This window comes from Sitophilus oryzae, unplaced genomic scaffold (assembly GCF_002938485.1).
Source record: "Sitophilus oryzae breed Bouriz unplaced genomic scaffold, Soryzae_2.0 scaffold_111_pilon_pilon, whole genome shotgun sequence".
NCBI lineage: Eukaryota > Metazoa > Arthropoda > Insecta > Coleoptera > Curculionidae > Sitophilus > Sitophilus oryzae.
Window position 1 is genome coordinate 5,456,463 of NW_022145749.1, and position 14,560 is coordinate 5,471,022.

Below are 14,560 nucleotides of genomic sequence, written 5' to 3' on the forward strand. Positions count from 1 at the left end.
TGTGATGTTTACCCTTTTTTCCTATTTTATCACATATCAAACACATTATTATAATATCAAAACCTCATATTTAACTAGTTTTCTTTTTGTTAATATAATATATTAAATAATATATTAATCATCTTTTTGGCTTAATATTCACAGCAACATCATCTTGCCTTTTTTCCGCAGCATAGTTTTTAGGTCTCGTATAGTAGGATTTTTAATAAAAAAACTTATCGTTTTCGTTTATAGTTTTTCTGCAAATTAAACAGGCCATAACTAAATAATTTATAACGTACAGAATTTACTAAATTTCAAACGTCAGGTACAATGCATATAATCAGAAATAGGCTTACGGAACTTAGAATAGGCCGTGGCCCAAATAATAAAGGCCCAGTATCGCGCGCGGCCTATTTGTAAATTTAATTTAGGATAACTAGAAAAGTATTAGCAAAAGAAGATTGTACAAAGTTTTAAAAACTTTTTTAATATTTTTACTTTATTTCATACGCAGATACTATGTAAAAATTCCTTCAAATAAAAAAGTCTCTCGCTGACCGAAAATCATGATACAATAAAGTTAATGTTTGAAGTTTAATCTATTTTCTAAACAAAGATACACTCACTAGGGAACTTTAATTGCTTCAGCTACCACCGCCTATGTGTTCCCAATCGATTAAAAAAAGAGTATGTGAATAAGTTGATTAGTTTAGGAGTTATCGCGTAGGGAAGGTAACATGGAAAAATTTCTGACCCCCCCCCCCCCAAAACGTCGTAATTAGTCATTTCACATGCATAAAGTCCTATCTAATAATCCTGTATAGATATCGTGTAGTTATCCCTCCAAAAAATATTTTGACACATTTTCATATCGTTTTTACTTGAGTAACTTTCAAAGATTTTTTATTAAATTCTGTGATTAGTAATTTATGCATTAATAGCACCCTCTTACTTGTTATTACCTTGTTATTACCACTTATGGCGTTGTAAGATGTACCATTGCGATCAGAAAAAAGTAGTACAAGAATTAGTAGTCCCAGATAGGGGGGGAACTCATAGTCTATAAGGATATCGAGAAGTGGATATAGCCTAACTTTTTAGGCGTTACCATGAGTTTGGTAATAATTGGTAGGTATACATGGCAAAATAAAAGTTTACTTACCTTTTAAAAATGGGCAATTTTTCAAGTTTTTTTTTGTTTTATTATAGACCAGCAGATTAAATCATATTTTGTTGTACTACTTTTTTTTATCGCAATGGTACATCAATAAATAAATAACCCATAATAATCTTCATAATGGACTAGTTTTTGCCAATATGTATATGTAAAATAAGCTATAAAACAAATAAATCACTCTTTATAACATGATATAATAAATATGTTGTTTGTCAATTTTAAATTAAGATTCATCTCATAAATCCATCACAATCTGGCAGCGCTATCGCCATCGCTTGTCACTCAAAATTGATCACGTGCATCGGAAATTGTTTTGCGATTACCATAGTAACATTACAATTAAATAAACATACCTAAAGTCATCCTGCACGTCTTTATTCAAAATCGGAGCGTCGTCATCAATTTCTGTTTCTAAACAAGCTTCTGATTTTACTTCATTAGCCACAGATAGGCTTTCAGTATTGCTGGAATTAATAAATTGCGTCATTATCATTATATTAGTAAAAATAGGGTTAAAAACATACTTAGAGCGATCCAAATGCGTAACTTGTTCATCAATTTCTATTTTTAAAGAATCTAATATCACTTCATGAGTTAGCGACATACAATCAGCATTTCTGGAAATAGTAAAAAAAATTAAAACCGCTATACACCGTGTGATTGGCAAAAACGGCGTTAAGTTGGCCTGGAAGTAGCGATCGATAAGACCTCCATATAATTTTACATATAAAATTACAGCGATCTTCATTTCTAAGCCAACTCTGACGCCGTTTTTTTATATGCCACATAATAATTTCTTACCTTTCTTTTACTTTTAAATTTTTCAAAATGGTAGTTTTCTCAGATCTGCGAAGAGAATAAAAACATATTAATATTTGGAACAAAAATGACGGATATGTATATTTTTCTGTCATTTTTTACGTAAAAAGGGTTTCCTGGTAAAAGTCGCTAAGAGTAATGGTTCTCAAGATATTTGGAATCAAAATTCATGATTAGTTTTAATAAATAAAAAGTTCCCAAATTTATAATTTCAGTCAAATATCATCATCAATCTATTGACATGTCATCATATCAATCCAGTCAACATGTTTATTTCTTGCCAATAATGACATAATCACAACCAAATGTTTTCAAAGCGGTTGCTTGTAACGATTTTTACACAATATATTTTACATAAAAAATACGGAAATGTATAATTTTTCACTCAGTAGTGGGTTTTATACAGGTACGGTCGAAAAGGTATTGTTACTCTTTAAATCAGTAAAAAATATGTAGGTGGCGCCATCTGCAAGTAGGAGACATATTGACATCGAAATCAAATTTCTCAGGTCAAAAAACACCCAAAGACCAATTTTGATCGAAATATCGACGTTAGTTCAGAAATTATTTGGAAAAATCTGAAATAATGAAAGTTCTACACCCTGTATATTCGAAACGATGCATTTTAGGACATAATATATTTATAAAAACTGTTTTAATTATCTTTATCTGCAGAATATGCTATCGGAGTTTCCTAAATACAATTCGGACCACCCTGTATATAAGCAAACATTTTTGGTGCCTTATGTCACAAAATGCGTCATGTCGTGTCAGAGTCTACAACCCACATATGGTACAACTCTATACCTTCCTCTGTGCTTCCTTCAGTCTCTAATAAAATAATTACTTAACAATACCACAGATTAGGTATCCTATAAGTATACAGATAAAAATCTTGTCCCTAATTCGTGGTACTAAAATTATTTTTTATGACGATGTGCAAACGAGTAAAATTTCCTGTGCGCAAAAATAAATTCGCGTAAAATAACAACAGCGTAATAGAGAGATATCGCTAAACCGAATAGCGTGCATGGACGTTAATAAGGCCAGGTATTATTTCCTTTACGTGAGGTGGTATTAACTCTCTTCATTTATAGTTATCGAATCGGAAAGAATTCTGTTCGCGTCGCGTCCGCTATTTAAACTTAACCTAACTTTGAATTTAAAACTTTGGAATTGTTTTGTTTACTAGGTATTTTAAAACTAAAGGGCTAAAGTGCTTATTTCCAGTGCTTTATTGTTCAACGTCTGCCAGTGGGTTTAGGGCAACAAGCAACAAATTCTCTTAGAAGGGCTAAGTTGTCATCTGCTGTAAACTTAAGCCTCTTTATAGGTTCTTTAATATTGGAAGAGGTGGAATCCATATTTTGTGCCATATTTATTAATCCCAGCTACTTAAATATCAAATTACCTAATAAAACTAAAGTAATAATTCAAAACAATTCAAACATAACCTAAAATAAAAGATCTCGCCGGCCGGCCCCGGTTGTCAAATACCCGCACATGCCCATTCAAGCAATTTTTAAACGTTATTTAGAAATAGCGCTTGGTGTAATTAATACGCAAATTACGTCAGGCGGTAACGTTATTAGCGGGTGTTGCGTTAAAAATTGACTCGCGCATATCGTAACCATGATAAGGTACGCGTAAATACTGCATGACGCTATTCGGTTTTCCGACACCTCTCTTATAACTGTGCCGGTCAGGCGCTGTGCACAATTTTAGAGGCCATAATAGGCCAGGGCAGTTAGGTGAAATAATGGCCTTTAGGAGAAGTTTTTGCAATCAAGCTAATTTTTTCACAGATGATAGTACCCATCAATAGTACTCTGTAAAAAAAAGTTACACCTTCTAGGAGGCTTGCTTTTTCCGCCATGTTGAATTAAAGATGGCCGACACAATATTTTTTTAAATACTGTAACTTTCTTATTTTTTAACCGATTTACCTCAAACAAACTCCATATTAAGGAGGAAGAGAAACTATTTTTATAACAAAGTTTGTCAAAAAGTCGTATACAGAGCGAGAAAAAAAAATAAAAACCGATTTTTTAATTTTCGGGATTTTTTTAAAATACATGATAATGCAAAAAAAGATAAAAATGCTATTAATATTCATATTTTAACGCACTTTACACGTTTCAGGTGAAAAAAGTACAAAAAATTGAAAAAGGAAATCGACAATGGAAAATTTTATTCGAAACATCTCAAAAACTATTCGTTTTAGATGGTTTCATTCACAGTTTAAATGGGACAATTGTAGGGCTCCACAAGCTCTATCCACACAGGGGTCAACCATCATTTTATATTTTATCATTTTCGAGATTTTTAGGATTTTTAGATTTTGCAAATTTTTGACTTTCGATCAATTTCTACAACACTCTGTACAATATTAAGAACTAAAAAAAGTGCGTTAATGAGCACCACCTATGCTCTATCCAACAATGTATAACTAATTACAGACAAATGAAGGATATGGGAGATATTTTAAAAAATGGCAAAAAAGGAAAATTTCCAAAAAAATTTGAGGCCAAAATTGAACTTTGAGAACACAAGGTTTGGGATCTAATTTTGATTTGGCAAATCTTCCTCCCACAGAAGACTCCAGTAATCAACACGTTTTAAGAGTATATTTACAGGTAGGTACAAGGAGAGGAAACGAGTTAGATCCACTTGAGTGGGGGCGGTTTGCCAGTGGCAATGAGCTTTTCCCAGTGACTTACACAAAACCTCCAGGGCCCGAACACCTATAATGGCAACTTTTTTTTGCAAATGCAAAGATCTTTGCACAGCAAACTGTGTTTGTGCTTCTTATAATCGGAAATGCAAAATTTTGTGTAAAAAATGCAATCAAGCCTGTCTAAATGCACCCAGAGTCGATTATGAAAAACTGGAAATAGATGATAGTGACATGTAAATACAAATGTGAAAAAGTTATTATTATGTATTTGTAGTTAAAAGCTATTAAAAGTTGATTTTATACTTTTCTTTTGGAATAAAAAGAATTTCAGTGTTTATTTTTATCTATTATTAAGAAAAACAATTTTTTCTTTTTTTAATTTATTTTTAATGTTTTTTTTTATTCATATGTTTAACCTGAAACCAAAGGCAACTGTTTTTATTTATGGCTATCGAGCAAAAAATAAAGTATTTTTACATCCTGCATAAGTTTTATTTTTGTTGGTGTCCTTAAGGATATACTATACACTATATCTCCCGCACTACTCAACCTATCATAAACTCAAGGACTGTTTCAAAATCAGAACAAAAGAGCGCATATTCTTTAACCTTTTTTACTACGGAGTACGGTTCAAACAAAATTGAAGAAAAGCAAGTCGATTTCTTTTATTATTTTTCCTTTTTTTCTTCTTTCATTTTTGACAGAAAAACAACCTGTCAAAATAGTTTTGTATTTTTATTTCATTCTTTAACCCAAAACAAAGGTAATGACTTTTACTTGACAAAAATCGGTTAATAAATAAGAAAATTACGATTTTTTAAAGAATAGGATCAGACGCCATCTTTAATTCAACATGGCGGAGGAAGCAAGCGCTCTAGAGGGTGTAACTTTTTTTTACAGAGTACTGTTAATGAGTACTATCATCTGTGAAAAAATCAGCTTGATTGCAAAAACTTCCCCTATTTTTGCTAATTGCCCTGGCGTATAAGTGGGCGTGCTGTGTGCGCAAACTAGTAACCTAACTAGTGCCCGATTCCGAAAATTGGAGCCACGAAAAACAATAAAGAAAAAACAAAGTTTATAATCTCTATAATCTGTGACAATACAGTGTGTTCTGGAAAAGCCCCATATCATCAAAATCAAAACACCCTGTATTATACAGAGTGTCCCAATAGTCCGTGGACATAGAACTACTATGTATTTTTAGAATAAAAATTAGTTAATTGAACAAAATTCATCTTTATACAAAAGTGATTCGTTTTGAGGGCAACAAATTTAAAAAAGCACATTTTTCAATAAGTACGGATTTTCGGTATAGAATGTGTTCAACCCTTGTATAGCCAAGCTCGAAATATAAAGTTGGATAACATATGTGTCGATTTATGAAATAAAATACAGGGTGTTTCATTTGAAATAGCAGGGGAAAGAAATAAATTCAACTTAATTGTTAAAATATGTTTAAATCACCCGCTATTTGTAAATATTTTTGAAATAATGTTTACTCCTATTGACCACATATTTTACAACGAAGATTGGATATATATTTGTTATAGATTGGATATATCTTGTATATACCAGGATTAGGGTAATTACAAGAAGTAAACATATATGAATTAGGTATAATTCTTATGCAAACAATATATTTACCTGGAAATAATATGATTATTCTGAAGGTGGCGTTGTAAGCTGACTTTTGACCAATATTTCTTGTCGCAGTGCGCACAAGCAAAAAATTGTCGTTTTTTTGTTGCCGCGTGAACTTCCTTATGTTTTCTAAAATGTGACAGATGTCCTGTTTGGTAGCTACATGTGGAACATTTATGGACCTTTTTCTGCGATTTGTTCATTTTTCTGCCGTTTTCTTTTTTCTGCGGTTCAATCTTCGCGCTAATAAAATAATTTTTAAGTATTACAAAACATCTGTCATCACTTTCAAAAAATAAAATTATTCAATAAATATGGATTTTAAGTAGGGTTTCCGTACCAGGTTTTGAAAACTCTGGAGGAGTGAGTTCTGAAATCCGGACAAAACGCAGATTTTGGCGAAAAATAAATTATAAATTTATATAATTTTTGTCTAACGATAAATCGATAGAATATCGGACAGAGTTGTCTGTCATTTTAATTCACAGGTAAATTGTATTTTCTGTCATTGTTTGGGGTTTGTGTCCAAGTTTATGTCCAAGAAGTGTATAATATGATCTATAGATAATACCAAATAAACTTTTAGTCATATGATTAAGCTTAACTGGCAAAGCATTGCCGACTTTTACATATTTTCTTTAAATCAAAATATTTTAAGAAACAAAAATGAATTAATTATAAACATATAAACAGTTATTAATTACATTAACGAAACTCACCTCCCTAACAGCACTTAAGGGACATAGAGAGTCATTATTACCAGGTTCCCGATCGAAATATTCTGCGATGAGTTTTTTTTTGCAACGGCCGTTAAGCTGCTGCGGCATCTTGTACGCACAATTTTCTACAAGCTATTCTAAAGAGAACAATAATTTTCGATTGCAAGGTCTGCTAGTACAAAATCTTAAGCTTAAAATATCACGACACCATTCACTTAAACCAAAAACCCGTAATACAAAGGTAAACTGTGAAAACTAATTAAAATAGCAGTAAATAAATGTAACTTGGCACTTTTTACAGCAGAGCTACCACCGAAATCGCCAGCGGAAAATTTATATTCCAGTTAAGCTTGATTTTTATGCATCCGTTGTCCGACGATATGTTGATACGGTATTCATTTTATTGGTTGAATTTAAAGACTTTGATTGGTTAGAAAATTACGCAGCTTTATATTTATTGCATTTTCGTACCTCCGTTTATCGGATATACGATTTGCTTGTGATTGGTGTAATTTAATATTTTCATTTCCATAACGATTTCGCTGTTTTACTTATAGTCTAAAGCTTGATTTTCATGCATCCGTTGTCCGACGATATGTTGATACGGTATTCATTTTATTGGTTGAATTTAAAGACTTCGATTGATTAGAAAATTACGCAGCTTTATATTTATTGCATTTTCATACCTCTGTTTATCGGATATACGATTTGCTTGTGATTGGTGTAATTTAATATTTTCATTTCCATAACGATTTCGCTGTTTTACTTATAGTCTAAAGCTTGATTTTCATGCATCCGTTGTCCGACGATACGATGATACGATATTAATTTTATTGGTTGAATTTAAAGGATTCGATTGGTTAACCGTTTCTAACCAATCGAAGACTTTAAATTCAACCAATAAAATTAATATCGTATCATCACGTATCGTCGGATAACGGATGCATGAAAATCAAGTTTAAGACGTAGCAACGTTTTCGAGAGAGAATTTTAAGAAAGCTGGTTCTTTAATATATTTTTTGCTATGCTCTCCTGAACAGAGTGCGGACTGTCTGGCTGCCGGTAGACGTTGCGTTTACTACTGCGCATCATATCTGTATTCAATAACTGTTCACTACTGCACATCACAAATTCGCCCTGTGTTTCTGGAACTAAGGAGGCTAGGACAAACCTATGTGTAGCATATTTAGTTTCATAAAAAAGTAGCAAAGTAATGTGAAAATCGCATCATTGTATCTCTACTCATAAATGAGAAATCCCATAAAACACACGAAAATGCGATAACCTGTACAGATGTGATGCGCAGTAGTGAACCGCAGAAGTCTACCGGAATCAGTCAGACGGCCCGCACTTTGGCCAGGAGAGCATAGGAAAAGATATATTAGGAAAAGATATACCGTGCTGGCAACCGTTACTTTTGGGTCGGTACTTACATGTGTGGAAGTAAATCGCATAGGGATCTTAATAAGTCGGAGTGACAGAAATGTGACGGTGTGCTGTTACGGCGTAGCCGGTACGCCTTTCCCTATCAGGTAAAGTAAAATCACGATCGCAAACCGCTTATATTATTTTTAAACGATTTTTAACTTTGAGACGAAAAGATAACTAGATAAAATCATTATAGTAAACGCCACGAATGTTTGGGAGTGATTCATCGCTTGATGAAGTTAGAATCAACACGCGCGCTATCATTTTTACATTAAAAACGTAAATTTTTACCGTAGACGTAGGTTTTTAAAGGCCCGGTCTAATCATCTGCCTGCGCTCCTTCTGCTTATTCTAAAATGTTAGCGCGATTGACAAAGACGATACTATATCGCGTTTCCATTGCGTGCGTCAGTCCATTGGTGTGCTTGCAGTGCGACCAATGGGGCATTCCATTTTATATTTATAACCAAATATATGTTTTGACAAGACTTTGACAGTTAAAACAACAAATTACAACAGATTATATATTGATTATTATATGACTTGAAACACCACGGCACTGGAATTAAGTTTTATGTGACCTTGAACAGATTAGTTCACATGGTAGCGACCGATGAATCACTCCCAAACATTCGTGGCGTTTACTATAGATATGTTTCTGCGCATCTGAAATGGAATTATAAGGATATCATTAGGGTACCCATTTTTTTATAACGATATAACGCGATAATTTAAAAACTCAACTTTTTAAGACATAACACGCCGTAAACTTAAGAACCACTTTAGATATTGAAACTTTTTTTATTTTGAAAATCGGATTTTTTACAATATGATTAAATAAGAAAAATTCGATAAGGTTGTTTTTTTTCATTCAAAAATTAACAACACATCCGTTTATTTTTAGTGCATAGCAATTTTCAGCAATCGTGTAACTTTTTTATTTATAAAGATTTTCACATCCTGTCTGCGAAAAAATATAGCAGAAGTGTTAAGAAAGTTTTTGAAAAAACTACAATCAATTATTTTTAATAGATTTTGAGATATCGATTCATTTTGAATTCAGAGTTCTAATAGCGCGACCACTCTCGAACACCAACTCAATTCCAGTTATTTTTACCAAAAATGCAAGTGTTTCTAACTTGCACTTAAAGGTTTCAAGCTATAGGGAAAATTACAACGACTCGTTAATAAATAAACAAATAAAGTGTCGTGAGAGGTAATTAAATCGTTAAGCTGAACGCCTTTCCCTAGAACTTTATGTACTGACAGAGGTACTGATTGGGTCGACCGGTGGACTGCGACAAATCTGCTGTATCCCCTCCCACGTCTCTTAGCAATATGCGCAGTTTCTCGGTTTAGTTCGAACGTTTGGCAACGTGTTTACTGTTCTCTCTTTGTTCAGTACATTATAAACGCATTGTGCTCTTCTTACATATGGAAATCTCGACCCAAGACTTACCTTTGCCAGCACTTAGTATAAGAAGAAGAACCAGCTTTCTTAAAATTCTCGTTTTCTCGACGGTGCTAGCTCTTGTACTATTATATTATATTTTTATTAAGGTTAGATTAAATTTGTTAAAAAAATGTCAAAACTTCCGTTATCGTAAGATATTTCTCCGCTGTCGGGCTTGAGTAAAAAAATTACGGATGAAAAGTGGCGCGAAAACGCTAAGACTAATCAGAGCGCCGTCGGACCATCGTATCAACGGATAACGGACGCATGAAAATCAGCCCGGGGCCGAATATGTCCATGGCTGGCAACAATGAATTTAACTAAAAGTTTATTTGGTATCGACAATATGTAATTATTAAACAAAAAAAAATTACCTGGAATCAAGATGATTTTTAGCAAGATGGTATTGTAAACCTGTTTTTGTCCTATATTTGAGGTTACAGTGCGCACAAGAAAGCAACTGTCTTTCTTCCGGTGCCAAGTGAACTGTCTCATGCTTTCTAAGGTGTGATAGATGCCCTGTTTGGTAGCTACATGTCGAACATCTATGGACCTTTTTATGCGATTCCAATTCCATCTTTGCGCTAATAAAATAATTTTTAATTAGGTATTACAAGTCATGTATTTGACATTCGAAAAACAAAATTATTCAATAAATATGATCCAGATAAAATCCGGAGTTTGTCGAAAAGTAAATTATAAATTTATTTTTGTAAATTTTGTCTAATGACAGATGACAAGACATCCCCCTTTAGAACATTTTGTGTAATGGCAATGACTGGAAGCCTTGTATATGAATTTTTAAAGTAGCTCAACCTAAGACGTTTGTGGATGTAACGCACCAGATGGCGGGGCGTATTTCAGAGTCTTTTACTACAGAAAAATATTTTTTGTTACTCTGAATTTTGAAGCGACCAATAAAAAGAGAGAAAATAAAAATCGATAATTTTTGGACTGTGCCAATTGGTTACTAATCGACCAGATACTTTTTATTTATTAGATATGTTACAACAGCTGGTAATTATAAAATTCGACCATTGTAAATACCCGACAAATTCTTCAAGGCCGACGAAGCCGATGTTTCTCACTGATAAGAAATAAAAAAGGTTTGTTTAGATAATTTTCCAGGTATTTTTTCTTTCTGAATGCACCTATTAAAGTATTTTATATTCTTTGTCCCCTTGACCTATTATCCTGGTTGCACGTATGGAAGTTCTGTTTCTTCTAGTTTTAAAAAATGTTCTTATTTCTTTGTAGTTGCAGTGTAAAATTAGATTAATTTATTAATTTTAATTATAGTGTTTAGTGTAGCATGCTAGTGTAGAATACCAAAAATAGTTTAGTAGTGTTTTATAGTTTATTTTGTACTTAAGTAGTAGGTGAAGGAATAATTTGGTTATTTTTTCTTTTCGTTTGATAAATTATTTTATTAAGTTTAATAATTTGTTCAGTGTAGAATACTAGTAGTTGTGTAGTGTTTTTAAGAGATTATATTCGTTTATTTTGTAGTTGAGTAGTAGGTGAAGGCACGAAGGTATTTGGGTATTTCTTCTTTTTGTATTTCTTCCAATTGTAGTAGTTCTATTAAGTATTGTGATAGATACACTATATCTTCCTTCAATTTCATTGAAAAGTGGGTTATCATATAATGGTTTTCTGGTAGTAGAATATACAAAAAAAAATCTGATCAAATTTATTTTAAATTATATTAATCTAGTCTTATTAATCAAATTAAACTAGTCAAATAATAAAAATAGTTAGTTTCAAAATACTATACAGGGTGAGTTTCCTACGATGTTCTCTATGGATATCTCAGAAACTACTGGAAATAGAGAGTCGGTTAAATGGGGAGAGAATTGCAGTTTTGTGGGGTCATAAATATGCGCCTTTCGGATTTTTGAAAAAGTTTATGGCTTCTTAAATATTTCGAAAAAAAAATTTTTTTGGCTATTTTAAAACTTGTCCCTAATTCCATTATAATCTATTTTAGACAAAAAGTTTACAGATAAAAGTTGTAGATAATCACATACCTAATGAGTTAATGTTTTCTGATTTTTTGTAAAGCTTGTCATTTTTGACATATGACACAAACATGTTTTTTTTAATGGAAACCATAGTTGGCCATGACTTCATAAAAATAGCCATTTTTAAACTTTTCAACGATATAATCAAGAGATGGCGATTTTAATGATGTCATGGCAAACTATTGTTTCCATTTAAAAAAAAACATATGTTTGTGTCATACGTCAAAAATGACAGGCTTTAGAAAAAAAGGAAGGACCTCGGGACGGACGCAATCTCATTAAGGGTGTGATTATCTACAAGTTTTACTTGAAAACTTTTATCTAAAATTGATTATAATGGAATTAGGGACAATTCTCAAAATAGGCAAAGTTTTTCTTTCGAAATATCTAGTAAGCCATGAGGCGCATATTTATGACCTCACAAAACTGCAATTCTTTCCCCATTTAACCGGCTCTCTATCTCCAGTAGTTTTCTAGATACCCATAGAGAACATCGAAGAAAACTCACCCTGTATATTGAAAATACCGAAGACCATATACAGAGAAGACCAGGCTACTAGTAACATAGCAAGTTGCCGGACGAATTTACGTTTACCCGATTTGCGTTCGTACTAGAGATTCACTGCCGGCTAGTCAGATGGTCAGGCAGTACGCAGTTGCAGTTGTGCTTGGGCGGGTCGGTCGTGACACTAGGAATACTACGCGAGGAGTGCCGAGTATTTATTATTTTCATTTTAAGTGTTTACTTTCACTTCAGGTAACATTTAAAATAAAAATACTTAAATATTTATTATTTGAGTGTGTTTACAAGCCAAAATTAAAAACAAGTAAATTCTCTAAACCCGAAAAAAACTAAAATATTACTCTAAATAAAAAAAAAGTTATAACGTTGAGTGTTCAAAAAGACCACCTTCTTGTGCTAAACAGAAGCCTAGGCGGTCGTAAAATCCCCGTCTGACATTGGCTAACATATTAGGGCTAATAGTTTGGAAAGCCTCTCATATTTTTACTTGAAGTTCATCCCGATTATTAGCCCTATTATGACCATACACTTTGGATTTTACATAACCCTACAAAAAGAAATAATTGGGAAAAAGATCGGGTGATCTAGCGGGCCACAAAATAGTTCCATGTTCACTAATTAAATGGTTGGGAAAAGTATTGTTCAAATATTCTTGAACAATACGGGTATTGTGGACAGGGCAACCATCTTGTTGAAACCAGATATTGTGGAATCTTTCTCCCAATAACTCACGAATTCTAGCGACAATCTGCTGCTGTAACAAGCCCAAATACTTTGCAACAGTTAAATTACCCTTTATAAAAAATGGACCAATCATATGCTACCCTACAAAACCACCCCAAATACTTGCTTTAACTCCTGTTCTTCATTAATCAACACATCAGGCATTTTGTGTTTTTGTGCGGACACGCCACCCATGTGTTTCAAAATTATTAATAACTCTTGATATAGTAGGTAAAGATGGAATTGGCCTGTTTACAAAAGTTTGTGGAAAAATTGTTTGTATATCCCGATAAGACCTATTTTGGAAATACCATTTTACAATTTACAATTTGAATTTTCTCACGAACTTCGTAAACATCCATTATTTTACTTAAAAAATAAATTTTACACGAGAGCTGTAGTGAGAATCTATGTATTCGTTTTGGCTATTAAAACACGAATAAATACAAATTCTGCAACATTCTTATCACATATCTACCTATTTTTATTTTATCGCATTTTTTCGCCTGCTTTTTATCCGGCGGACGGGTATACGCTAATTCGTCCGGTTCTCCCTATGTTACTACTACGGTGGTCCGGTCTGTATATGAAACAGAACAAAAAATAAATCTTGCATTATCTAATTAAATTATTTTCCTGATACTTTTTTTTAATGAAAATGTACTTGAATTATTTCAGTTAGACATGTATGCTGCTTTTAGAAAGTTTTATGGTTTAACGGGCTTTGTGTGTGAGTTAAAATAATGATGTTTTTAGTTTCTATAATTCTTCATACATATAAAGTTAAAGCAAACTTGATTTTAAAATTCTGGCCATATTTTACATTAATACAGACAGATTTAATTGGTATAATAAAGATTTAGATGGTGTATTAAGTACAATATGTTTATTTTAATGTCAAATAATATTATTGAAGCAAGTTGCAATTTTTTGAACATTTAATCAAAAATGTAAAAAGTTTTATGTTTTCAAAAAAATATCGTAAAATTCGTAAAACACTCAATTTAGAATAAAATAATCTAAGAATGAAATGATTCTTTTATAAATCTGCATTAAATGAAATTAAATAGGTATATGTAACTTTTTTTAAATATCAACAATTAACAGTAATAATTAATTACAGTTAAATAATAAACAGTAATTAGCATTATCATAAATTATAAATAATGTACCAACATATCAAATTAATAATTTCTTTGTTAATACGGTTTAGAATTCTTAAAATAACAGGCAAAAATAATCCACAATCTACAATAAAATAAGTTTCGTTTAAATTTCTTAATCAGCTGATCACTATTAAATTTCGCAGAAACCCAGGGCTATATTATTCATATTATTACATTACTCTGAGGAAAATAACGAAAATAATCGATATTTTTGACTCCGCCCCG

General features: G+C 32.3%; 1 protein-coding gene across 8 annotated transcripts in view; it reads right to left on the reverse strand.

The window, feature by feature from the left end:
- The window catches only part of LOC115884592 (zinc finger protein 131-like), a 47,185-nt gene that overhangs the window by 5,372 nt on the left and 27,253 nt on the right, over positions 1–14,560 (reverse strand). For 7 of the 8 annotated variants that reach the window (XM_030903255.1, XM_030903231.1, XM_030903240.1 and 4 more), the window contains 5 exons: positions 10,274–10,483; positions 6,303–6,542; positions 1,961–2,005; positions 1,684–1,776; positions 1,513–1,623 (listed from right to left, as the gene is read on the reverse strand). In XM_030903255.1, coding sequence (XP_030759115.1) covers positions 1,513–1,623; positions 1,684–1,776; positions 1,961–2,005; positions 6,303–6,542; positions 10,274–10,483 — 699 coding nt within the window. The remainder of the gene's footprint in view (positions 1–1,512; positions 1,624–1,683; positions 1,777–1,960; positions 2,006–6,302; positions 6,543–10,273; positions 10,484–14,560) is intronic. The other variant, XM_030903280.1, reaches the window with a different exon arrangement.